Source organism: Schistosoma haematobium, chromosome 3 (assembly GCF_000699445.3).
Source record: "Schistosoma haematobium chromosome 3, whole genome shotgun sequence".
Classification (NCBI taxonomy): Eukaryota; Metazoa; Platyhelminthes; class Trematoda; order Strigeidida; family Schistosomatidae; genus Schistosoma; species Schistosoma haematobium.
In genome coordinates, this window is record NC_067198.1 from 14,028,552 (window position 1) to 14,056,266 (window position 27,715).

Below are 27,715 nucleotides of genomic sequence, written 5' to 3' on the forward strand. Positions count from 1 at the left end.
AGTTGTCGAAAGTTTTAAGGAAAGAACAGGTAAGCAGGTGACCGCTGCTGATATCAAAAATATGAAAGCTGAACTCTCCACTGGTAAGTGTATATAAATATATTTCAGGTTGGACTCGGAAGCAGGTATTGCAGATGATGCGACAAAACGGTGAAGTTAGAGAGCATGCAGAAAATGGATGTATTACGGCGATATGCTTCAGCAGTTATGATCAGATACGGCTGTACAATCAATATCCCGAAGTCGTGTGTATTGATTCTACTTATAAAACTAATAATAAAAAGTGAATATGATTTTCGTTTTGTTCTACTATGTAGATATTCATTATTCCAATTAGTGGTGACATACAATTGGGGTCGAGGTCGAACTGTACCTATCACGTTTCTGGATGCCACGTAAAACAATGTGGGCGCGTGCCTTTTACGGCAGTGTATTAACTTTGGGTAACAACACGAATAATCGTGTTGAGTCATTAAATAGGCAGATAAAAAGATATGTACGCAAAAGCGACAGCTTGCACAAATGCATGTACAAGGCTTTTAAGTGGAGTTCAATGACATTCTCTAGAAAAAGCATTGAAGACCAAATAATCAGTGGAAGAACATACAATTATGATGCTCCACAGCGTCTTATCTCCTTACTTAACATGTTGACTCCATTTGCAAGATCCAAGGTGTTATGCGAACCTTAAAAAATGCGTTTTGTTAACTTAGAATATGAAAGCGGCGAGTGGTTGTTTATGGTTGACAGCGGACAACATTATGAAGTGGATGTAAGTATTTGTCAATGTAGTTGTAGCACGTTTATTATGTGTCGATATCCGTGCCGCCATCTCCTGCTGGCATATGTTAAAAGACGAAATCTAACAGGTAAGCTATTTAAATTATAAAATATAAACTGCATAGCTCATCAACTTCTTAGGTGTTGCTGCAGATGGAAATTAGACAATAGGTACAACTTACAAAACAACACAGCAATTTCATTACGGAGACGGAGTAAAGAATATATACAACTTCAACGGCTCCAAAGAATGTGTAAACAACAAATTGTTGAGAAATATGGTGAACGCTTCGCGAATCAGGTGGAGAGAAAAGTCTACAATTTTTACTTAAGAATTATAAACAGCTAGACAGCAGGTTTACGATTAACAGTTCTTTGTGGCTTTATTTTATACCACTATTTATACAACTTGTAAACTTATCTTTCCACTTCAGTAGTCATGAAAAATCAATAAACTTTTTCTCATTTTTTATTTTCGTCTTCTTCATACTTTCATGGGGAGGTTTACCAATCGCTTTAACGAATAATTGTGTGTGAAAATTAAGAATTTGTACTACTGTATTAGTTACGAACTGTCGTTAGAATTTAGCGTTATATCGTTGTTCATTGTGATGAATCAACGAGTCAAATAAAACAACAATGCGACTTCCACGTAAAACCTTACAGATTGAACAACCGCCTTACATATTTTTCGTTGTCAGATTACGTCCATTATCAAGTTAGTATTAGTATGGAACTAGACAATTTCATGCAGCTAGTTCCCTGATAAGATGGATTACGTAATCCTTAGACCACCCTTCCACTCACACTTCTTTGCTAAATTATGTTAACTCTTCAGATTGTCTTCGCTTATCTTATTAGTTCTTAATTCACTGATTTATTCATTACATCTAGAATTATCACACAATTTATCTTGTATGCTTCTGAGCTTCACTCGACTATTACACCACCCATCCTTTATGTTCCCTTAAGTCTAACATCAAATGACCTTTGACCTGTTCAAGCATATACATATGTATAGTTATTATTGATAACCTAGGTCATTCCAATTCTTTGCTTTCTATTATCTTTCATACTATTTCTTCCCTCAATCTTAAATTTTAATGCATATTCAGTTGTATGCAACTTGTGAGAAACCACGAAATGTAATGCAGTCACATGATTCTGCGTCAATATTTGTTTTGGCTTTATTTAGACCATAGTTATACAAACTTACAGGATTTATAATGTAAAACACTGCTTATGGTTGTTATATTTATATTTAAGTAATTCATTAGATGAGTGAACATAGCAGTAGGCAATATAAAACAGTTATCGTAAACTTGTAAACCGGTTTTCCACACGATCTTCCGTAATCCTAAATTCCATAAGCTTCATACTATTCTGAAAAACAACAAATCCGTTTTGAGACAAACAATTAAACTTTGTTCTCAGTATCATGTTCAATAAGTTATTCAAATAGCAAGTAACAGACTGTGCCTATAAGTCTTTTATTTACAAGTAGTGACATTCATTCATAACTTCCTAAGTAACACAACAACTGTATTACCGAGACGGAGTGAAGAGTTTATAATAACTCATTTGTGAACCCTATAACAGATACGTCACAAATCAGTGTTAACTAAAAAACATGGTTGTGTCACCATGCTCAAAAGAAACACCGATCGTTTTACTCATGAAGATTTTGTTCCTACTTGATGTGGTGTTATACACTATTACTGCAGACGTTCACAAAGCCGCTGGACAACACTATAAACGTCAACTGTCACTCACATAATTTTTCTCAGATACGTTACATAATTATGTCACTTCGGTACAAAACAATGGTACCTCTAATGGATATAACTGTTTATGGCTGAATACAAACAAGTTATATAATATTCACAATTAGGTTAACGCTTGATTACTTCTACTTACATTTTATAAACAACTACCGACATCCATGTTCACCGTCACCGCAATCAAGGAGGTGAACCATATGTAAAAGATTTTACGGTTCATTTTCATGAAAACTCAATCTGTGATGTATTTTTTGACTAGTAACACAGTGAACTTTACTTGCTTGAGTTTGTATTGTTACAAATAACTATATTAAGCTAACTTCAGATTTACTTACGTGGTGAGCAAGAAATACGTCAAACTGCCAATAAATTGGAATAAAAACTATGTTACAAGCACTAGCAATACAGAAATTGATGTGTCATGCAAAAAAGCCTGTTAATGGCTGTTAAATAACGACACAAAAAATCCACGACAATATGTAACGTGTGCGCGAAAATCCGTGGCTTACCCGCCAGTCCGTGCCGACCAGTCCATGGTACACGATTAACTTATGCGCGTTGGTTGTACATGACCTTGACAGGGAGCGATGATCTGTTCGACATTCAGTGTTCCAACTGCCGGATGATTTGGCTAGGGCTCAGTGATATTCCACTGGCCCTACAATACTCCCCCACCAGATTCAACGGCCGTTTGAATCGGTACCAAACATGTTGGGAGCAGTCGCGCGCCGGAGAGTGCCAAACGAATATTATAAATCCTCCAGGTATTGCTTATCTGTAAAACAAGTGGAAAGGGGGCGGCAGAAACTGGTCGGGAAACAGCGAGTCATAATTTGTTAGTAGGACGTTACTTAAACGTAAATTGATTACCCATAGAAATAATGAAAAGAACAAAACGTTTTATTGTTGTATCAAGTCGCGCTTAAATATATAAGCTTGGCAAGTAATTCAGTTCCCCCGATGACAAACGTTAAGTCTGCCTCAAGAGTAATGATGCTATAGCGATAGTAGGATAAGTGTATTATCAATCGATGTCCATGTTTGTACTGTCATTAGTTTAAAGTTGTAAGTCGGACAGTGTCGCTGACAGCTATTAATTAGTGTCGAATTCTAGTTATATCTATATCTAACAGACTAACCGTAAGTACACAAGTATAACCGTGAAGAGTGGTCGTGATTTCGTTGTGCAAAGCTATTGACCAACTTGTAGCCAGAGTTTGAAAAGTCGATGACTGCTGTTACAGTCAGTAAGGGTTGAAAGCTACAAATCGACAGCAAAGGTGGCACGATGAAGTCTCCAAAAGATGATAAACGGTGAATGCTGCGTGTTTGTTCGGTTAGTGAACAGAAAAATATCGAAAAGAACATAAGAAACCAAGAGTGTCACTCTGGACTCATGTCAATGATACCCGTGAAAAACGCTGTCAGTGTTGGGATAGAGGCGACAATATCGTTTTCAGTTTGCAGGGGATTCGCTCGAATGTATAAACTGATGATTCGCGCGAATGATATTGTCTTCAGACCACCAATTCAACTGGACAGGTTGTAAATCGTCGAGTAGTTGAACAGCCGATTGATGTACCGAAATCATTTGTTAAATAACAGCCACGATGAAACATTACTTCATAAAATAAAGTACCACATCGAAATAGAATAACTACAATAGTTCGGATGTGTTACAATGTCAAGTCTAAATAACATCGTTCTTACGTATACTGACAGTTGCACTGAACGTTCGTTTAGGTATTATTAGCGTAACAGTTGGATGTGTGAATAAAAACATATACGAAAACTATGGTTGGGTTCGTGGAGAATTTTCGAGGACGTTTAGATATTTTCCAAACCCGTATGGCATGTAAATAAACCGAAAATAGAATTGAAATGACTGTCGTGTAATAAGGAAATCGAGCCATGATTTACCGTGTGAATTAATAGCGAACACAAGGGGTATAATAAACATTAATTAAAATGGTAGCCACCAATGTTACTAAGGTTTAGAGGGTCCGGGTAACTTGGCCATTTCGTAAAAGGCTGATACAAAGAGCTTATTACCTAGCGTTAAGTGTCATATTAAGTACGACAACGTGTGTACTTGGGACATGGACTAAGCGTGCTCGTGTACATGCAATATGTTTTACCACAGTATGTCGACTAACGAGTCATAAATGTACATGATTTCAACCAAAACTTGACGGCAGTGACAGAATATATGACTACTTTACGTGAAAGCAACTACGAAATGTTATCACGCATCATAAATGTAGTACGAAATAATCTAATGAAATTATGAAACTCGCCTGGGTTACTCTTGCTTCTAAGTAATGAAGATATGAAGTAGGCAGTAGTTTGAATCTGGATTATGTACGAGGTACTGTTGATTAAATTTTTCGATTAACACAGAGTTGTAGACTGACGAACAGTCTAAACGAGATCTAAGATCGCAGAAAATTTATAGTTCAAACTCACCGTAAATTTCTAGCATTCGTATCCTCTGTTTAGCCATGGAACTCAGCAATTGGAAATTAGGCAGGCGGTGGTAAAAAAAGCAAAACATTCTAGTGGATAGTAGTTAGGCAGAGAGATGAATTTATAGTCGATAGTTAATCTTGTCTTATTTATACCAGTGGATAAGTTACAAACAGATGTGCGTTCTTGTTGCCTTGTGGCTATACTCACAAGTGGTTTATATTTTAACAGACATATTACACAGGAGCATTTACATGCTGCTAATGCTTGTTAAAGAACCACGATAGCCGATTGTAATCGTAGTTGATTGGTTAGTTCTGTCTATTGAACTAAGTATTTAAGTTTAAATACTAATCAACATTGACATGAAGCAACGAAAGTTCACAGTGATAGATTGACATAGGCGATGATAAAAATGAAAAAGAATAAGTATAGAATACAATAATAAAGATTATAGTGATAGGTTGCGTTATTCGAAGTCTTGCTCACCAGTGTAGTTCACCAACATAGACGATCTATGTCGGAAATGATTGCAGGCCTACTCGAGTTAGACGTGAATGGTGTGACAAACTAGCTAACATCGAAGCCACACCTCATGGTCAGCACCTTACGTGGACTACCCCATTGACATGCCAAGGTACCATAGATGCTTTGAAGACTGTACAACGCAGGGGACGTCGTGACAGAAATATATTAGTTAAAGTAGATACAAGCGAAAGTAAGACCACTGCCGCATGGACCAGTCCATGGTACACGATTAACTTATGCGCGTTGGTTGTACATGACCTTGACAGGGAGCGATGATCTATTCGGCATTCAGTGTTCCAACTGCCGGATGATTTGGCTAGGGCTCAGTGACATTCCACTGGCCCTACACTGTCTCATCATCATCTCACTTCCCTTTTAAGCTCTACACTAAGGTCTTCTTGCACCGTTTAGATAACGAGTTAATCAATAGCTTTTTCTCACGTAGTTCTTGAAACAATCGTCTTCTTTAGTACATAAAATATCAAGTTATGATTTCCACACTGCAGCGAGCCAACCTGCTGACTGACAGTGTGGTAACTGCTGTTGTTCAGAAACCATACTGTCCTGAGAAGAAAACTCTTTCACTCAAACTAAAAGACCCAAGCTGCCAGCTTTGGGGAAATTTTGGGGAATTTTGGAGAAATCCCCAAGTGAAATAGCCTTCCCCAATGTTTGGGGAAATTTTGGGTTTTCCGTCTCATTTCCTCAAAATTTCACCAAAACGGACCAAATTTTCCCCAAAGTTGGCAGCTTGGGGATATACAAGTCCACAAATAATAACGAGACTGACTAAAATTAATGAAGTCGAGTAGCTAGACTACCACCTACTGGATATTACTAAATATCTGAGGCCATATAGGATTTAAAAGGAGCAAGAGCATAGAAGTCAATCGGTTTATGCAAGCTCGTTACAAAGATTTTTGTTTTACTCTGCATCTCTGACGAGCAGCCTTTTAAACGCGTTGCTAGTGTAAATTACTCCCAACATGTTTCTCTATTAGTTTATGTAATATAGTTTGTAATGTTCCATTAGAGTGAGAGTTTCATAAAATGATAAGAACAACATCAATAATGCGATGGCAATGACTGAACTTCAACCAAGGTTGTACAATCTTTCAGCATAAATAATTATTTACTTATTACAAAATAATACATTTAGCAGCGATATCCGCCCGAAATCAGCATTAGTGCAGATTATAGAGATTCAGGAGAAAACAGTCAATCCAACACCTGCACTCAGACGGCTATCTGAAACCCTAACTGATGAATTCCTGTCTGAGCAGAAACTTGTATATATATATCTTTTAATGTTAACATTCATGTAGAGGGAGTTGACCGGATTTGAGGATTTGAGCATGGTTTCCACTTTAGATCTTGAGGTTGATACTGATCGAATGTCGGTAGCAAACTTCGGAACATATTTACCGAACTTGAGACATTTAAGATTATCTAATAGTAATATTCCGTCTGTTCGGTGAGCTTTATGTTCCCATTTAACCATATGTAGAGATCTTGGTACATTTTTCAACAATGTGGAGGTGATTTGGATGCCTCGCTGTTGTCTTGTTAGCCTTGATGGGTTATCAAGTTTTACAAAACTAGTAGAATTATACATAGCTTTCAATGGAGTATCGGATCTTAGTCCGTGTGCAATGTTGGACAATATCGAAGTAATAGATCTTGAGGGGTAATTTGTTACATCTAATTTAACATAATAAAGCAACCTGATTGAACGTAGAAGCAGTTTGTCATACCTTCGTCTCTGTCACAATCTTACTTCCCTTACTCTTGAAGGAAATCCTTTTGTTACAAAACATGGTGGGAAAGTGGTAAGTAATATTTCGGTTTATAATGTCTTAGAGGTACAGAAAAGTTGTGAGAGAAGAACTACCACAGATAACCGTCCTTGATGACATTCCAATACAGAAAAATCCTGTTTCACATTCAGGGGAATATGATATAACCAAGTTCGATAGTGAATGGGAGTATATAAACATCCTCTTGAAAGAAATTGGTCTACTATCTGGTAAAGCGGTACGTTAACTATTCCTCATACTTTAATATCACAAAATTCCCAACATTGGTTTTGTCTGAAGAAATTTAATCTGTAGTTTAAGAATAGGGAGTAAACAAATATGAATATTACCCCAAATACCTTATTGCTTCTCTACGAGACTCTGTTTCGATTATTCTCTTGTACGTCTTATACATATGAGTTGAAATAACAAGGTTCTAATGTTTCTGTACTTATTACAAAACTGTATGGTGTACAGTTACTAAAGCGTACTCGTGAAAAACATACGCGAAATAAGATATGTTAGTTACAATAATGATTTTCGAAAATTACCGTTTAATTTATTAAATTATACGTTTACTTGTGCATCACCAATCATCATTCTAGCTTTTCTAGAGTTAGTACAGTTTGATAATATATAAGGCATATAATTTCACTTATTTATTTTGATCTTTGTAAGGCGAATGTATTCTTATCCGAGAGTCCATCTACTGATCTTTTTTATTTGAAAATTCAAGTGAATTATCACGTTTCTGCTTCATCATAACTATCATCCTTGAATCAACTTATTTCTATGATTGATCGAACAGGTAATGCACTTGTTTAGGATTCGCTGGTGCTTTGGTTAGGAGAAAGATGTGTAGGCTTATGGTGATTACATACATGTATTAAAATTTTGAGATTATTAAAACCAACCACCCTTAAAGCCATAATATGTTTTTGGTTCTAAATTGTCCGTTAAGTTTTGTCGGAAAAAGTCTTTAAACGTATATTACGTTCAAATTTTTATCCCTGGATTCTAGAAATAGATTCGCTGAAAAATTAGTTTTATAAAGATTACAGAAAAGGGTTTTCAGATGTATGTAGTTATTTTCTTTGGATATTGACACTGTGATTCTAACAGTGGTTGGTTGAATTTTATCTAGTTGTTTGAAAGACACGGAAATTGTATATACCCAAAAGTCTAGTAACATAGATGGTCTCTTATAAAAGTAATTAATCACTATACATTTTTTAGTTACTCATAAATGGAGCCACTTTGTTTTCTTAAATTCAAGGTGTAGAAATAGAAGTTTATCTGCTGTGGTTGCTTACAATAGTTAAGTTACTATCTCCATTATTGCCTGTTTTGCGAGAACCCAACTACATTCAACAATCTTAAGGAATCATATTACTACAAAAAGATCAAATAGAATAGTGACATTGCAGTGAACGGGAACACAGGCGGGGCTAGCTTAATGTATTTTAGTACAACATTACAGAATATCTTGGTAAAACGTGAGAACCACATAGCAAATACTTTATTTGTAAAATGTCCATCAATTGTCTCAGACTTCATTGTTTCTTCGTTTCCACACCAATCACTCTCTGTTATCGTTCTCTACTCTTCAATATTCTTAATCTTCTGCCTCCAGGCATTCCACTTTCGATTGGTGGTACATACTACTTATATCTGTCTACATCAGTAGCACACACTACAACATCACCATACAAAGCTTTCTTTATAATCTCGGAGAAACGAGAACATTAAAAAATGTTGATAATTTGCTGTGTACTATAACATTTTCTCATTTCAATCAAGATTAGTGAAGCTCGTCTTTATGGAAATCGAAACCGGTTTACCACATTTATTTGAGATTGATTTAAAAGTAAAATATGGTAAGGTTGTAAGAACCTCAGATTTTAAGGTTATATATCTAAGATGTTAGTAGGTTGTATATTAGGCTGGGATTCACAGATCTAGAATAATTAAGGCCATAATAATTTATAATCCGCATCAGAAAAAAATATAATTCTGTATATCAAAAACGGAGAAAAACAAATTTTGAATCAAGATGTGTAAGTACCATATAAATACAAGATCACAATATTGAATGTTTGTCAGTAATAACAACAAAGGTTTAGGAAGTTTTATGCCCAATCATGTTTAATATTATTTATAATTAGAAGTTTCCATAACTTTCCCTGATTTACTGATCACAAAGAATATGCCACTGTCACAAAATAAAAGATGGATATTATTAGAAGACTATGTGCTCATTCTCTCCTGTAGCTTTGTTTTCGAATTTTGGCATTGAAAAAAGATGTTTAGAAGTTGATTTTTAATAAATTATCCTCAGAAAAATATTGTAGACGGAGAAAAGTCAGGATATCTTCTGGCCACCGGAGAGGCAATAGAAGCGGGTCGTTCAACTTTAGGTCTAAGACCAACATCAGCATTGAAGAAGTATCAAAAAAACACTATACAGTTTACTGAACCTAAGGATGGTCACAACACTCTGAAGCTTTCTAGAAGTTCGTCTGTAATGATGGAAAAGGAAGGTGAGTGCGACATTCGTCCATAATTTTTCATGATGCTATATCACAACTTGGTGCTTATCAACATACCAATTTGTTCGAGCAATAATACTTTTTAATTTTCACTTCCTGAGTTGGCAGTTTATGAGTTCATAAACTTATATGTTTGCAATATTTTAAAAAGCGACTGAACTATAAGATGACATTCAATCTAACGACTTTTGATTTAAGCAAAGACAGCTTATTAGATTAAAAGCGTTTTCTTAGCTAAAATTAAAAATATTTATAATTCCTTTATTTTTCATTTAGTTAACTCAGATGATGAAGAGCTTGTTTCTGAGCTTACAACGGGCAAAGTTATATGTGGAGGTATTAGTACAGCACTGCGTCGCCGAAGATTTTCACTCCAGACAGGTAAGGTTGAAAAAATACAATCAGCTTGTCTGAGATTAGAAAGTGAAAGTGTAACTAGTTCAGCTTTGGAACAGAGTTATATATGCAGCTTGAAAGAAGGGAATCCAACTCAGAATGAACCTAGTGGCCAACAGACCAACAATATCAAAACAGTTTTGGATCATGAAACAATTACGAATGAAGAATTTTATTTACGTAGGGAATGTGATATCGTTTTGAAAGAACTCGCCGAATGGAGAAAATTACACTCAGAGTAAGAGTATTAATTATGACTAAGTGATTAAATATTTATTGAGTAGAGCTGTTAACGCTGGTGTCACTAACTTTATTTCAGTTTGTAGCAGAACAACTATTATAAGACTATTGTAAAAACGGTTAGAAGACACATGGATCAATAATATGATTGTGAACTAGATTCTCCTGTGGTTTAACTAAAAAAACATATATATGTACACACATATATAAATTTACGATTAAAATTGTTTAACGAATCATAGTAAGTCTACAGGTGCATAAGTATCCCGATTAGTAACAATAAGGATACAAATCTGTGTCTGTCAGTCAGGATTTATACAAGTTTGATTTGGCCAAGTTAGTAGTTAACTCGGTTCAGTATCTCAGTTGTTAGTGTTTTGCTTCTGAGGCGTAAGGTAATAGATTGGATTTTTGGTGTGAACATCAGTATAGAAGTGCTGGTATATTCAACTGTTGAGCCTCAGATAGGACGACATACGGATCCTAGATTCTACTGCTAGCGACACATCAAATATGTTACGAATGGATGTTGTTTGGTTAAAGCATTATAATTCTTTATATATGTAAGACGTGAGCACAAACATATGATTCCTCTCATACTGTTCAAACTATAAAGATAAATTCCAAATAATATTGATATGATTGTGGGGTCATAATGACGAGAACTCAGGATGCTAAAAATAGAAAGTATGTTGAAGATTTTCAGTTACATAATTTCAAAGAACTTGTTTGTGTAGTGTCATCTACAATTTTGATTGAGTAAATATTTGTTTTTGTGAACAACAGATTTCATTTGTTCAATTCACCGGTTGGTTTAAAATCTTTCTTACTAGTACACATATTTTGTCATTAAATGAATAGGAACAATTAGATAAAAGAAAGTGTTATAAGTTAAGATTAAGAGTATAATGACGTTTATTTCAATGAAACACATTTTACTAATGTATACAATACGTAATTTGCAAGAAACTAATGAGAATAAACGGAGATTTTAATCATTTAGGCACAATATATTAATGAAGCTGATATTTAATTTCCATTTATCAAGCTCATTTGTAGGAAATTCCTTAGATATGTACTAAAAAATACACGACACATAGGTAGTAGTCTTATTTGAAAGAGGGGTTTCTATTCACAAATGTTTATTTTAAATCTACTAACATATGTATATATTGTATAATATAAGTTCATTAGTTTCCAGTTTTCTCATTATTTCCTAGATCAAAAGTACTTGACTCATGTAAAAGTACAAAGAGAAGAAAGAACAAAATTACAAAAGCAGATTTGGAATTTCACACAGTCATTTTATCACCTAACAACGATGAAAATACACCAGATAATCATATAGATTTACAAGAGGAGTGCACTGAAGATGTTATCACATCAAATAAACCATTAAAAAATTGTAATGAAAAACCATATACAACACATAAAAAGAAGCTTGCAAATTCTAATCAAAATCAAAATAATAAAAATACTGCACCGTTTAAAATGTCAAACGAAATCGACGAAAGTCAAATTAAAACTAAACAAGTAAGTTTAACCAATACTACTTTCTAACAATTCAATGTTAGTGCTTTCTTCACTGTTCAATAATGTGTTAGATGTGGACAGTAAAATTTACATCACCAAATGATATTGCTTAGATGAACAGTGAAAATTCGACTGTATTGAACGGCTGTTTTGTTCTTATTTAAGTCTGTTTAACAGTGCTCATTCATTACCTTTGCCTGCATTCACAGTTCATATGTTTGATAACGAATTATTTCGTCCTAGTATGGGACTCCTCAGCAGTGCGCATCCACGATCCCGCACCCCACGAGATTCGAACCCAGGACCTATCAGTCTCGCGCCAAGCGCTTAACCAGCTAGACCACTGAGCCGGCATCATCTGCTCACTAGTGACTGACTTCAAGAGATACTCCTGGAGTTTTAGTGAGACGCCGTTACCAGTGGAGCTCAACCAGGTGTGTTGTGAGATATCAGCTCACCGAAGACAATGGTATACGGTGGCGCAACTTCGTGGATTGGTTGAAGTTAGACATTAACACCATTGGATGCCGGCTCAGTGGTCTAGTTGGTTAAGCGCTTGTAACGAATTATCTATTATTATTATTATTATTATTATTATTATTATCATCCGAATATACTAGAAATTATTTCGTCGTTTAAAATCCAAATACCTAACAAACCAACTATCTACTAACTATTTGTAAGTAGTGTAAAAAAGGTGTGAAATATTTAATTCAGTTAATTCATTGTTTCCCGTTTATCAATTCCTAAGTGTTAGAGTAATTATAAACACTAGGATAGAGTGATACCAATCATATAATACTCTGAACTTAAAGTTCATTTGAAACAAAATTGTTTTTGTTTTGTTTAGTCTATCTAGGTACACATTTTAATGGTTCATCAGATAAAATTATAGAAAGTTATCTATTATGAATGATACAATATTTTCAAGGTCATTTATAAGATCGTACCATAACATTCGATAATTCTAGATACTTTACACCTTAATAAATGTTTTACGTTTTTTTTTAAAAAGAACATCGTTTATTCATATCGTGTTGCAAAAAGTTACCAGTTTTGGTTTATACTTTTAACTTATGTTAGTTGGTACAATATACATATATATAATACAGATTAATCTGTAAAACTTAGTCGACGCTGAAAACTATCATTGACTTAACTACTAAACCGTTATGCGGATAATTTAAATACATAGTGCCTAATATTAACTCGTTGGTGTGTTTTTGTTTAGAAACCAAAATATTAAAACAATAAAGCATAAGTGTTCTAGTACCATAATAAATGTCTGAAGTATGTAAGAAGTCATTCTATACTAGAACAGCTCCATAGTTAGGTGTTTGTTCGATTATAACGCCTCGATACTTTAATCTAAACTTCTAAATAGTATCAATCTCTCCATGACTCATGGTATCTGTGGTGTTTGAATGAACTAACGATAACTTTGTACTTGTTGAATGCTTGATTTCGAATTCTAAATACAGTACATTCGTTTGTGGTTATCTAGTATTTCTTGATCCGATTACGTTATTTCTGGGATTCTTAGTTCATACTATAATTCAAATACTTCTAAATGTCACAGTATCCTTAAGCAATAAGTGCCAACTGATGAAAATCCTGAATGTGGGTGTTCTTACTGATCTTTAAACTTCACCCCATTGCACAAGCGAGTGGCTATCAGGACTCAGTAGCTAAGTGGATAACGCAATGGCGTTTGAAGCGAACGGCACTGAGTTCGAGTCCCAGGGTGAACATCAACTCTGAGATGCACGCACATCCAGCTGACGAGTCCCAAATGGGACGGAACGCGCGTCCTGGATTCCACTGCTAGCCAGTATCCACTTTTGCTTATAAAACAATAGTTTATATTTATATTATGTATAACAAAAGGAAGAATGATCATTGAACTGATTACTTGGTGACTGATAACAAATCTTAAACTTTTAATAAATTTTTATCAATTATTTCTCCTTCCTAGACATATTCAGACAATTTTATGAAAATATTATTCACTAGTAGTAGTGGTGATTTACTTTATGATTTTAATAACGGTATTATTTAGTACCATATACTTCGTTACAGTAAAATTGCTCAGCACCGACTGTACACTATTACAAAGATCATCTCTTCAGTGTTTATTTAAATCGTAAATATTTAAAACATATTTTTAACAAACAGTATCTGGTATACTTTATCAGTTACTAAGGTATTTTACTAGTTCATTCAACAGATATACATAAGATGTTTGACTTTCATTTATTCATAGGATAGATAAAAACAAAAATATACTAAGAACTGAAGTGTTTCTGTTTACACTTTCCAGTATTTAACATCATAATAACTTTTAAGCCTTTTATAGTAAAGTATGAACACATACAGCTAGCATTCATAAAAATTTGTTTAAAAATATATAACACATAGGCTAACTCTAATATTTATATATTTGGAAATTAGGTTGTGAGATTATCCATCTCTTTTTCAATGTTCGATAAATGTGAGTAATCCAAGATTTTCTGGTAACCGCCGGTCTATTTATTGACTGATTGCTACGTATAAACGTGTGATATTCACTGGATATTTCATTCTAAACATGTAAAATTATGCACATTTGTCTGCTATGAATACATCAATATAGAGCATCCCAACAAACGGGATAGAAACATAAATATAATAAGAGAATTTATTTAGACGGATGATTTGTTCAATTCCGAAAAAGATTATCATGAATAGATAGCTAGGTAATTATTGAAAGCTAGATGGTTTATGAAAGTTATTTAATTCTAAATATATTCGCTTCGCGTTACACATTCACAAATTCACAAATAACAATCTAGAAACTTTTAAACTTCTTAACAACCATGATAGTTCATATCATGATCCTATGATCCTCTTTACCTTGACTTCAATCAATAAAGTACTAATCATTCAATACTATTGGTGATAACTATCTCATATCCCATACAGTTTACTTCATTAGTTATAGATTCTTACCAGATGGTCGGACATCTATCTTTAAGTTATTATCATAAACTTGTTTTCTATTGATATCTTCCATAAACATCAAATCTGTACTAAAGAGAATACTTTCAGACTTTTATTTTATTAACATTAAGTAAACAAACAATAAAATGATTTTCATTCAGGTTTAATACATTTACTCAATGTACGTACATACGTACGAAGTTCTACGTTGTTCTGACTGACTGACTAACTAACTGACTGACATACTTTAATAAGAATAAAACTAGTATATTTACTTCTTATTGTTTTGTAGAAAATATTTTACAATTTTAAAATGAGTAAAGATACTACTTATTTATTGAGAATAATTATTAGTTTGTATAGACTCAAAAAAGAAAATGATTTATCCATTTTATACAACTATCATAGTAACACATTAAATCTAATTCATTTTCTAACGTCACTATTCCATTTTAGGATTGATGGTAAATTATGAAGAATGAAATGTATATGACTCTTTAATAATTATAATCATATAAAGTCTATTAGCTTCTAATGATTTTTATATAATACAAATGGTATTTCTAATACAATCATTACATATACTATTAAAATTTATAATAGTTTTTCTTATACATAACTAGTTGGTATGTTATTGTAAGTGATTAGTACAGAATAAATCAAAATCCACTAAGATTTGTACAGTTTATTAAGTTATTAACAATAGTTCCTTTTTAGATGCTATGTAAGGGGATCTCAATCGTTAGATTTATATACCAGTTCCTCAAGTGTCTGAAACGAAATAATTGTGTTTAGAATGCTTAAATAACTCCCACTTGTTAAGATATACAATCAAAACATTATTCAGAAGCTATTTATACTACTAATAATCACTTGTTAACTAGGGACTAGCTCCGATGAGTTCTGTTGAGAAACTATAACCACTAGAGTTCAACTATATCGGGTTTGAGGCAATTGCCTACCAACATTAATGATTATGTTTGAGTAATGTCTCAAATTGAAATCAGACATATTAAGCATTGAGATTAGATGGTGGTTGGAGATAGTCGACAGGAAACCCTGGACCCGGGTTTCGTGCTAATTGGCACTCGTCAGCAAGGTGTACCTGTCGGTCGCGGCCCGGATAGCTCAGTGGTAACGTCTCTGATTGTGAAGCTGCGTGACACGGGATCGAATCCGCCAGGGAGCACCAGTTCCCTTAAGATTACAGGTACACCTTGCTGACGAGTGCCAAGTAGCACGAAACCCGGGTCCAGGATTTCCTGTCGACTACCTCCAATCACCATCTAGTCTCAATATATATAGTGCACGCAGTGTCAAGTCACCTAGACTGGTGGCCACATTGCAACATGGTCGATAGCATTCGATCTGCACTAAATAACGGCTTGACACAAATGACATTGATCACCACCCAGTGACCAATCAATTGTGATATTAAGCATTGGATGATAACGCAGTGATGTAACGACGAGGAGCTTGTCGCAAGTTATGAAGATCTTATATTCAATCCTCAGTGGGATAGTGGGTATATACGGCTCAGTCACTAGGACGATACAGCTATCTACTTCTTGATTTCAATAGTTTCCCGACTTTCACTTCATGTAAACTATAAACATCAATAAAAGTCAGTAAACATTAGGCTGTTAATAATAAATGACCAATTAGTCAGTACTAAAAACTAATAGTAATTCAGTCAGTAAGTAAGCCATTAAATTTCTAGCACAAAGTTACTACGTTTTACTAAATATTTAATAATGGTAATTGGATACAGAGACTGAACATTCTCAAGTTAGTAAGGTCATAGTTTAAACTTGACACTTACTATTACTACATAAGAACTTTATTATTAATGCTAGTGATTATATGCAAAATGGTATTCATTACGCTTTTTGTCAGTTAAACATCTTGTAGTGAACAAGAACACCAGTGGAGACAGCCAAACGTATATTAACACAACATTACAGAATATTTTGGTAAAACGTGAGAACCACACAGTAAATACTTTATTTGCAAACTGTCCATCAATTGTCTCAGACTTCATTGTTCCTTCGTTTCCACACCAATCACTGTCTGTTCTCATTCTCTTCTTTTCAATCTCCACTTTCGATGGGTGATACACACTACTTATATCTGTTGACATCATTAGCACACACCACAATCTTACTCAATCTTGAGTTTCAACTACAAATAGGTGGACATAATTCATCATAACCTGGTTTTCAAATACATATTCATCATAGTTACCTATGTGATTATGAACGTTAATTGTAAGATTGATCTAAAAAAACATGATAAAAAATCTAAGAATTATTCATGTGTTGAGTAGTTAAGGTTAAAAAAAGATAAAAGTTAAAAGTCTTATGGTGAGGTGTTTGTGGGGAATCTAGTTAGAATTTGTTGTCATTGAAGTTCTCGGTTGGGAATAGATGAAAGAATAGACAAGAAGAAATTGTAAACAAATGGTCACTACTAAATTTACAATACATAAAGTATTATTTGTTATAAAGTAAACTAAATGATTGACTAACTTTTTTTTAACATGTAGTTGACTATTTCTCGAGTATATTTGTGTATCCATTCAGATGAACAGTTTGATTACAATAGGATTTCACAAGTTGAAATCATGAGTCAGTTGAAGCTAGACCACCATTGAAAACCTGGGAGCACTGGACGGCCGTTTCGTCTTAGTGTGGGACTCCCCAGCAGTGCGCATCCACGAACCCGCCCCCCGCGGGATTTGAACCCAGGACCTATTGGTTTTGAGCGCGAGCACTTAACAATTAGACCACTGATCTCAGTAATTGGTCTGTCATAGTTGTTAAATTTTGTTCTTCTGAATTAAAAATTCAATTGATTAGTACGAATTGTTGAATAAGTGGTTAGCGTACACATCTTTCAAATGAATTCGAACCCAGCTCAGTCACTGGTTTAATTGTACATCAGCAATATCTTCAAAACATATGATCAAATAATAACAAGCTAACCATACCTTTTATCTTTAAAAAAAAAAATGAGTTCTTGACCATAAATCAATAAGATCTAATTTTTGCGCGGTATACGTGATTTTTGAGAAAAAAACACAGAAAAACTTCTCATATAGTGAGTCAATAAAAAATAGAACTGTTAAAATCACACATTATTAACTCAAAGTTTTGTTCATAGATCAACAACTGATCTGATATGACGGGATAAAAAGGCTAAATCAAATGTTAACTCATTGAGAGTTTTAGTCAACATAACTACCGTGTTTTAAACTTTGTAAGATAATTATTCAAAATGGTACTTGTTTTGTATTCTAGTGTTTATTCAAGGTACAATATTCATGTATTCAATTAACATAGACTGTGCTCAGCATGACATACAGCATGTGATTTAATTGTAACTCTGGGTATTTTTCATACATGTGAATTTATTCTAATTAATAATCAAAATGGGTGTATAAATCAATATATATTGTGAGTGTATTTTTAAAGTTGATAAATCTTCTTTGTACCAGTCTTGATGTTTGAACTTCACGTCCTGGGAATTGTAGTGGTTCTTCTTTTTTCTCCAAGTATGAATAATAAGCGACATGGATACATCATGTTTTTTTTTCCAATGAATAATAGTTTGTCGATTATTATTGATTCATCAGTAGAGTTATAATCCTGATACGTAAATCAAATAAACTCACCTAAACTATTGATTGTAGGATTTATTAGTTTCCGACCCAATGTCTAGCGATACTTCATTTAAAACAGTTGATAAACCCAAGCTAATAAGATTTGAAAGGCGTTAATCATAAATCAAATTTAGAACTATTTTTTGACTGACAACTGTCATGTTTATCAAATTTTTGATGACCTTTGCACTCTACTTTGTATTCCCATTCATTCATGTTGCAACAAATAAACGACTTACTTTATATGTTTTATAGTCAACCGAAGGTTTGTTTTCGAAGTTAGCATTCAACAGTTGTCTAGTGTTCTCTACATTTTCAGTGGTTTTCTAATGTGTTTCTGCTTTAAATGAAAACTACTTTCGAAATATGTGTATGTATGCCACAGAATGAAGATCTTAATACTATGAGATTTATTATTATTAGTTTCAAATATAATACTTTACAATTGATTGATTGTTGAGTAGTGACCCATCTCGTGTTTGCGTAGTCCTTTATTGCTAATTGCATTCTATCAATAAAGTTACAATGTGGTCATTTGTCTAGGTAATCAATATCGTGTTCACTCGCTTTAGATACTAAGTAGTTTTAAGTGTTTGGCAGGGAGCTCTTTACCTAGGCAACAAGCTCGTTAGTGTTCGTTAGCAAGGCGTTTCTTTAATAAAGTCACAGTAATCTTGAACTTGATTGACAGAATTCTATTAGTACCGAAGGATTAAACAAACATGGCACTATTCATTACACAAAAATCAATCAATTACAAGTGTGTCAGTTTTACAGGAGGTCAGTTGTGACCTCAATAGCTCAGTGATGACATCTCCGATCTTGAGGTCAGTTGACGCTGATCGGAGTCTCACGGAGGCATACGTTTCATAAAGATATCAGGCACACCAAACTGATGAGTGTCAAATAGCATGAAACCTTTGTCCAGGATTTAATATTGGTTACCTCCAACCGTCAAATAATGTCACAGTTTCAATGATATTCTGAATGTTTTCACTATTTAATAATATTTATGTTTTCACATTGGATCTGTTTGAAACTTTAAACTGTTTTCACTTCCGGATGAAGTATCTTCAATAAAACAATCTTTGTCTTATTTTTTTTTCAATATTTTTAATCTGTACGAAATATACTCGACTGATTTAAATTTATGATAAATAAACTGAAGTTGTTCAAATACAGCAACTACACAACAAACAAATAATGCAAACTTAAGTAAAAGTTCATGCGTTACTGTTCAGTAAGAATAAAATCCACACAGACTAGTTTATTTTCTATTGAAAATGTTTACACTGCATTGAAAAGTGCCTTTAGTCTAACACGCCAATGCTCTAACCTCTAGACTATTGAGGTGGTATACAATGGTGCACAAGTTTAACTTCGACCAATTCACAATATTTCCCGACCATCTTCCTTTGTTTTTGGTGAGTAACTTCCTTATTGGTTGTGTAACTTAAATCTATTCGTAAGGTCAATAGAATCCAACAGTCTCCAGTACTATATATATTGATTAATACTTTTTATCGGTACAAATTAATAAATTTTCCTTTGATGTCAACACCATGTTATAGGCAAGTAAAATAAAATTCATTTTAAGCTGATAGGCTAATGAATAGTTTTCTTATAGAAAACTGATTGCCTCAAAATGTGCTTACTTGTACTGCATCAGAAAAATCTTAATTCAAATAAGGTTATCAGGAATTATACTATACAGGTAAATTAAGAAGTCATATAGTAAGTAATGAACGTGTTATATACTGATAAACATTCAGATAATCTAATTTTGCAAAATTAAGTCTTATTACAATTATATCTTAGTCTTCATCAGGTTATCAATACTGTGCTTTATGTTAAATTCCTTTGTTTTTCAAGTATGTACATACATTATTAACATAAGTAGACGTAGAAATACAAGCACCTAGAAAACGTATGTTTTAATCAATAATAAACTTTTCATTGATTAACCTTCATCTTTTGGTTACTTATGAAAATCAACATAAATTAGATATGATGTAACAAAACCATGATACGATAAACAGTTGTATTATCTTATTATGAAAGTCCCTTAGAATTTTACGAAATCCATGTTGAATTATTTCGTCCATAAAACTCAGTGTTTAAATTCAGTACAACATTACTTGATAATTTTGATAACTCACTTAACAGAGTGATTTGATATCAGATGGGTTTTCTGGAGATTGTAGTAATTTCAGTGGTTAAGATCATGAGTCAGTTGAAGCTAGACCACCATGGAAAATATGGAAGCACTGGACAGCTGTTTCGTCCTATTGTGGGACTTAGATAATCATTGAAAACCACGAAGTACTGAATTGTTGTTTCATTATAGTTTACGACTTATTTGCATTGAACATTCAAAACTTTACAAGTGTTAAATCCAGGATAGTCAGGTCTCGTGACAAATGTGTAACTTTAAAACTGTTGAATGGGGATTCAGTGGTTTTAATTTCTAACATTAATCAATTTATGATAGTTAGATGAAATTTACTTGTGAAATTCTGGTGTCATTTCATTTGGAAAACTACAGTGTATTGTGTGTTTGTTACCATTTATGGACTTGTTACATAAATATGAAAGCAGTAAATATAATTAAAATCTACCTTCTTCAAACAATGCAGTTGATTAGCAAATTTAGATGATTACAGATAAGTAACACCTATTGCCAGATGAAATTGTGGAAGAATTTCACTAGAAGATTTCATTCAGTTGTACTGATTATAACCACACATTAATTTAATGTTTTAGTTACGAGACCATACTTTATGAACGAACCAATCAGATTTAGGATATCTTGGATTTTGGCACGAAATTCATTCATCCATTTGACTAAATAGCATTTTGTCATTTTAGTTGATGTCAGTTCTTGATAAAAACTTTAAATCTAATTGTTAACCCTAGCCATCATTTAGAAATCATAATTCTAATTCCTCACACACTGGTTTATAGCTCACATTTAGTCCTAGTTAGTAGGTGAACATTCTCAAGGTCACTTTGGCGTTGCTCAAAGGTCGTCCATAAATTGTAGTCTTGCCGTTTTAACAAATGATCTCAGTAACTATTCAGATGTAAAACAATTTCAGTAAATCTATCCCCATCTCTGATGATTTCAGTCCTAAACAATTTAATTAGTTATTTTCAAATTTGGTTACCTCAATTTAATTAGTCAAACCTACTGACTTGAGCAAATAAATTAGGATGTTACTCATTTTGTTCAAAATAATTTATACACCTTTCTCACTATGATATTTATCGTGTCACCGTTTACTTATTACTTTGTCATTGTATTTTCTAACTTGTCCTATTTTCATTTATACATGTTAAAACAAGAATGAAAATATATATTCGTATCCTTTTTCGTTTAAAATAAACTTTTTAGTTTCCAAGTTATCGTGCATGATGAATTATTGAAAACCATGAACCATTGGACAGTTTTTTTCTTTCTAGTTTGATATTCCTTAGTAATGTGCTATCACTAACTATGCTAACATCAATTAATAATGAGAATTATTTTTGAAATCCTCATCAAACTATTTGTTTTTTGAAAGCAATGATGGATATTGGCTAGCAGTGGAATCCAGGACGCGCGTTTCGTCCCATTTGGGACTCGTCAGCTAGATGTACCTGCATCTCAGAGTTGATGTTCATTCTGGGACTCGAACCCAGTACCATTCTCTTCAAACGCCATTGCGTTATCCACTTAGCTACTGAGTCCTGATAGCTACTTGCTTATGCAATGGGGTGAATTTCAATTCACTTGGTATTGTTTAGCTTGTATCTTCCCATTGAGGTTTAAGACTGCAATTGATCAGTCTGTTATTGGCATACGCACAGTATGCACATATGCCAATAACAGACTGATCAATTGCAGTCTTAAACCTCAATGGGAAGATACAAGCTAAACAATACCAAGTGCACTATTTGTTTTTGTTCATTGTGTATTTTTCTATTGAATTATTCTGCTTCATATAATGTAATCGTTTAATTATTCTCTCACTCAAATTGTATTGTTGTTAATAACATATTATTATTATTATTATTATTATTAGGTGAATGTTGGTACAAGCTCAATTAATAATCGATCTGTTAATAATAATCGTACACTATCTGAATTCTGTTCTTCATCATATTCACTACAATCAACTAATTCTGATCTGATCAACACAAATTCATCATCTATTTTTCCAATCACATCAAATTGTTCTTCTAATAGACAAAAGTTAAACGACTCACCATCACATGTTGAATGGTAATACTTATGTGATATTATTGTTGATTATAATAAATGATTATTCTTATTTATTAAGTTTTAATAAATAAATATTTGTTAGAATAATAGCTTATTATATTCCATTGTAGTATGAATATAGTCCCGTGAATAATCTTTTAATTTACTCCTATTCAATGGTCACGATTTCATTCACATGATATATATATGAGTAGGAAAATAGGTGATTGAATAGAAATAAAATTTAAACTATCTAATGATAGAGTATTGTATTGTTCATCTCAATAGAATATTTGAAATACATCTTAGGATAAGGATATTTTTTTCGATAGAACAATGAGAAGACGGAGTTGATCTGAAAAATGTGATGTATTCGCGCTATACAACTCCGTCTTCTCATTGTTCTATCGAAATTTGTAAAAAGGGACTAATTGCTTTAAGGATATTTTGTCAACTTAAAAAAAAAACATTCTTGATATATGATAACATGTTTACAGTTTAAAGTCAATCTTAGAATTTAAATGGATACATTCATTATGTTTTGTTCATGCTCTTCATAGTGATGATAGAGTCTAATCTTAGTAACTTTCTAAATCATGAAGTGTTAATGATTTATATAGATTTTGAATAGTTCACGATAGCTATTTCTTAATTTTTTTGATTTATATTATCAAGCTTTCTCTTGTTTACTGAAGATTATTTGAATATGATAATATATTTACAAAATTAACCTGGATTTCAAATAGTTCATTCTTTTTAAAGTATGTTTGTGTTATAATTCTCTCTTATTATAACCCAGCTATTCCTATTGATTAGTATTCTTGGACACCAATTCACTCGATAAGTGCCCAAATCAGAACATAGTTGAACAGGAAAGGGATTATATTCCAAATAACAAGGTTAGATGAAAGTAAGAAGCACAGTAGGAAACACGTTAGTATATTTATAGTTTTTGCATGAGAAGATTGTAGAGTGTTCTCCAAGCATCAACTAGCGCTGATTGGATAAGAAATAGCCATTCACTGTGCGCCAAAGCAATCGTGCATTGAGCATACTTTAATCTAATCTATATCCCGCTATCACCTCACCTTTGAGCATATTAGTAGGATCTGGTGCGTCGAGGACGTTTACGCTTCTTCTTGGGTTGAGGTGTTTTTTTCTCTTCTTCTTCGTATATAATTATCACAGGGTCGATGATCAATGTACATCATTGTGCATAATGCTTTTAAACAAACACAGTAACTAGTGTTTGTGTATTAGATTTTAAGTTAAATGTAATGTATTAGTGCTTGGGACATTATCTTTGTATTTGGACTCATGATTTGAATGTTGAGAGTCAGATACCAAGACGCTTGAGTTAAGTTACGAATATGAAAGTTTGTTACCTCGGCCTATCTATTCGGATTGTATCCAGCTTCAGTTATATTTTTGTAGTAACACAGTAACATTTGGCTTCATCAATGGAGAAATGATTTTAGTGAATATTCTTTACTTAAATGCTTGTGAACATCTTACAACTTCAAACTAGCTATTATTTGACGATATTGTATTTAACAACTTTTTTCTTAGTCTTTCAAAGGTTACTTCCCTCATCAGATACGCTTTAATTAACCTGAGTTACTTGATGAACATAATTCTGTTAGATCAATATGCTGATAAAATTCAAACATTTCGGAACATTTTACGAATGTATTGTAACGTTTAAAGTTCTGATAGAGGATGAAGACGTTCTGAGAACCCTCATAGCCTAAGCATGATATATTAGTCATTATTGAACTACACAAACTCAGTTTAGTATAAATAAGTGAAACAAACTTGGATATATGTTGATTTGAGGTGATATTTAAGCTTTTTAAAAGATTACGTTTTACATATCCGTTATGAATATTTCTATTAACAGATTGATTTAATTGTAACGACTAAACTTTAGAGTATCAGATAAATTTAGTCTATTGACAGCATTAAAGTATTTATTTTATCTGACAACAGATCGACATACTAAACAAAGTCGTATCCTTAAATCATGTAGCGTGATAATAAAACTATAATGGTACTTTTATTAGTCCTCTCAAAGAGAAAAACGTATCATTGTTGAGATTAGATGGTGGTTGGAGGTAGTCGACAGGAAATCCTGGACCCAGGTTTCGTTCTACTTGGCACTCCCTGGCGGATCCGACCCCGTATCACCCGGCTTCACAGTCAGAGACGTTACCACTGAGCTATCGTGGCCGCCACTGACCTTCTGTAGGACTGAGATGTAATCACAATTGATTGATCACTGGGTGGTGATCAATGTCATGTGTGTCAAGCCGTTATTTAGTGCAGATCGAATGCTATCGACCATGTTGCAATGTGGCCACCAGTCTAGGTGACTTGACACTGCGTGCACTATATATATTGAGACTAGATGGTGATTAGAGGTAGTCGACAGGAAACCCTGGACCCGGGTTTCGTGCTACTTGGCACTCGTCAGCAAGGTGTACCTGCACTAAATAAGGACTTGACACACATGACATTGAACACCACCCAGTGATCAATCAATTGTAATGTATCAATGTTTTCATCTATACTTAAAGTCAGTCTAATAAAGATATTTCTTAGTAAAACAAATATCTACCTTCTTATATCTCTGGTAAATTATCTCAGAGTAATCATTCATTTACTTTTCTTGATAATATCAACGGATTGACTGCACATTGAAGTGAATTATATGAAACCACCACTCAAATATATTTTATTTCTTTAATTGAACTCGATAATCTGATATAAAACCCCGAAATTCTTATTATCTGTGAAATTATTCGATGAAGTCATAAAAATCATATCAATTCTTTTAGGTTTTTTCTTGGGGATTTTTATAGGCTGATAGCTGTTACTCTACATATGGCTTTGAAAATTATCTTTATACTTATTACTTGACATTATGCCCGATACCACCAGGTTGTACAAATAACTTTTATTAAAAATCTAAAGTGTGGAAGAATTAGATAGTTGCTAGAAAGGGAATCGAATTAGGTCGAAAATCTCCAGGTGACCAGTCTCTCCTAATTAAGGTATTTGTGGAGATTGTTGAATTTTATTGTTTACATCACGAATCGATCTTAGTTTAACAACCAGTTGAAAACATTAGTTACTATAAAACTTTCGTTTAAAAATAGAGCTATCTAACAGTGCTCATCCACCACTCTTTTGGATCGAACCCCAGACCTTTAGGACTTGTGGCCACCAATTGACTTTTAGACCACTCAGTCTACATCCAGTGGTTGATAACTGCATGATTCTCAACAAATTCCTTGCACAAATGATAACCACATGCTCATTAGTAACTAATTTTCAGTGGTAACTTCCACAGTTCTAGTTAGCAGTAGTAAATAGTGGAGTTCAACTATGTTGAGTGTGAAAAAGTTAACTGGAAATGGCCGTTACGAGATAGTTCAGTTATTTCATGAATTGAAATGTGCAGTAACGTATACTTAGTAGTTTTAATAATATAAATTGACCAGGTAGCAGGTAAACACAATGGTTAATTTTCCTAATACCGTTATGTTATCTTTTAGTAATGTTCCAAATACCATTATAATTCCCTCATGTCTTTTTCTTCTTAAAGCAGTTTTACATTTACTAATATTGCAGCTTCTTCGATGAACAATTGATTGTGGAGAATGGGGAGAGTAGTACACAGGATATTCACAGTCAAAAATTGTCATTAAAAAATAATCATCATCACCAGGTACAACATCAGCCCCAAATATCCAAGGTCAGCAATTTCAAATCATCTCATACAAGTTCAACCAATAGAATCAATCGAAATGAATCAGGGAATAAATTAGCTCTGAAATTCACTAAGTCATCTAACAGTACTATACAACCATTACCATCCAAACCATTAGTAAAACATACAAATTAACCGATGGAACTTTTGTTTTTGTATTGTTATTATTTCATGTGCAGATGTAAATGTGTGTATGTGTTGTTTATGTATTTAAGAATTGATAATTGTGTGCTCAGTGATCTTCGTTTTCTTTCTCCTTCTCTCTTCCACAAGTAAACATATATACTCTGTTTTTGTACTTGTTATGTGAAATAATAGTAACTGTCCGCATTTTATGTAATCGAAAATCACTTGTTATTTTTGTTGGCGGTTTTTTCAAGGTTTGGTATAATTGAGTATATTAATAATTTAAAACAACTAAGCTTAGTGTGATTGTCAGTAATTTGATTTTAAAAATTAACTTGGAAATTCGACTAAGTTTTCTTTATATTGATGAATTCTATGATGTAGATGGTTTAATTACAGAGTTTTCATTGTCTTTCTAAAGATCACTATCAACTTTATGGAACGTTCAGTTAATTACATGTCAGAGGCCACTGAAACAAGAATAGATGAGGGCAGCGAAACCAATAAAGGCAAATAGTAATAACAAATAAGACCGTCAGAATCAATTGATTTTACATCAATACAACCTCACTTCTGCATAAAGTAATTGCTAATGTTACTGTTCAAAATGACAATGAAAGCTACACAATTAAACTACCTAACTTAGAGACTGTTTACAGAGATTCATTAGTTATTTTGGTTATCCTTGCGGCTCAGTACCTCTTGGCAATAACTTTTACCCTGTTAATTATCACGTGATAGGATCGCCATTCAGAACACCGACATATACGACTTGGCCCTGTGCCAAACTAATGACGCGTTAGCCAGCACGAGCAACCTAAAATCGACTTTGAGTCCTGTTAGGTCCCGATAAACGTAATGAATG

The 27,715-nt window shown here is 33.4% G+C and overlaps 1 protein-coding gene across 2 annotated transcripts; it reads left to right on the forward strand.

Moving 5' to 3' along the window:
- Positions 1–6,502: 6,502 nt before the first annotated feature.
- Positions 6,503–27,475, forward strand: LRRC56_1 (Leucine-rich repeat-containing protein 56). Of its 2 annotated transcripts, XM_051213073.1 has the most exons (12): positions 6,503–6,657; positions 6,715–6,844; positions 6,881–7,029; positions 7,063–7,242; positions 7,276–7,384; positions 7,416–7,589; positions 9,690–9,891; positions 10,177–10,281; positions 10,321–10,534; positions 11,757–12,069; positions 22,774–22,973; positions 26,586–27,475. In XM_051213073.1, the coding sequence occupies exons 1-12, from the start codon at positions 6,632–6,634 to the stop codon at positions 26,857–26,859; spliced, it is 2,076 nt and encodes a 691-aa protein (XP_051069012.1). In that variant the 5' UTR covers positions 6,503–6,631; the 3' UTR covers positions 26,860–27,475. The 2 variants fall into 2 exon arrangements, with proteins under 2 accessions (XP_051069012.1, XP_051069011.1); XM_051213072.1 differs by having other exon boundaries at positions 10,177–10,534.
- The last annotated feature ends 240 nt before the right edge of the window (positions 27,476–27,715 follow it).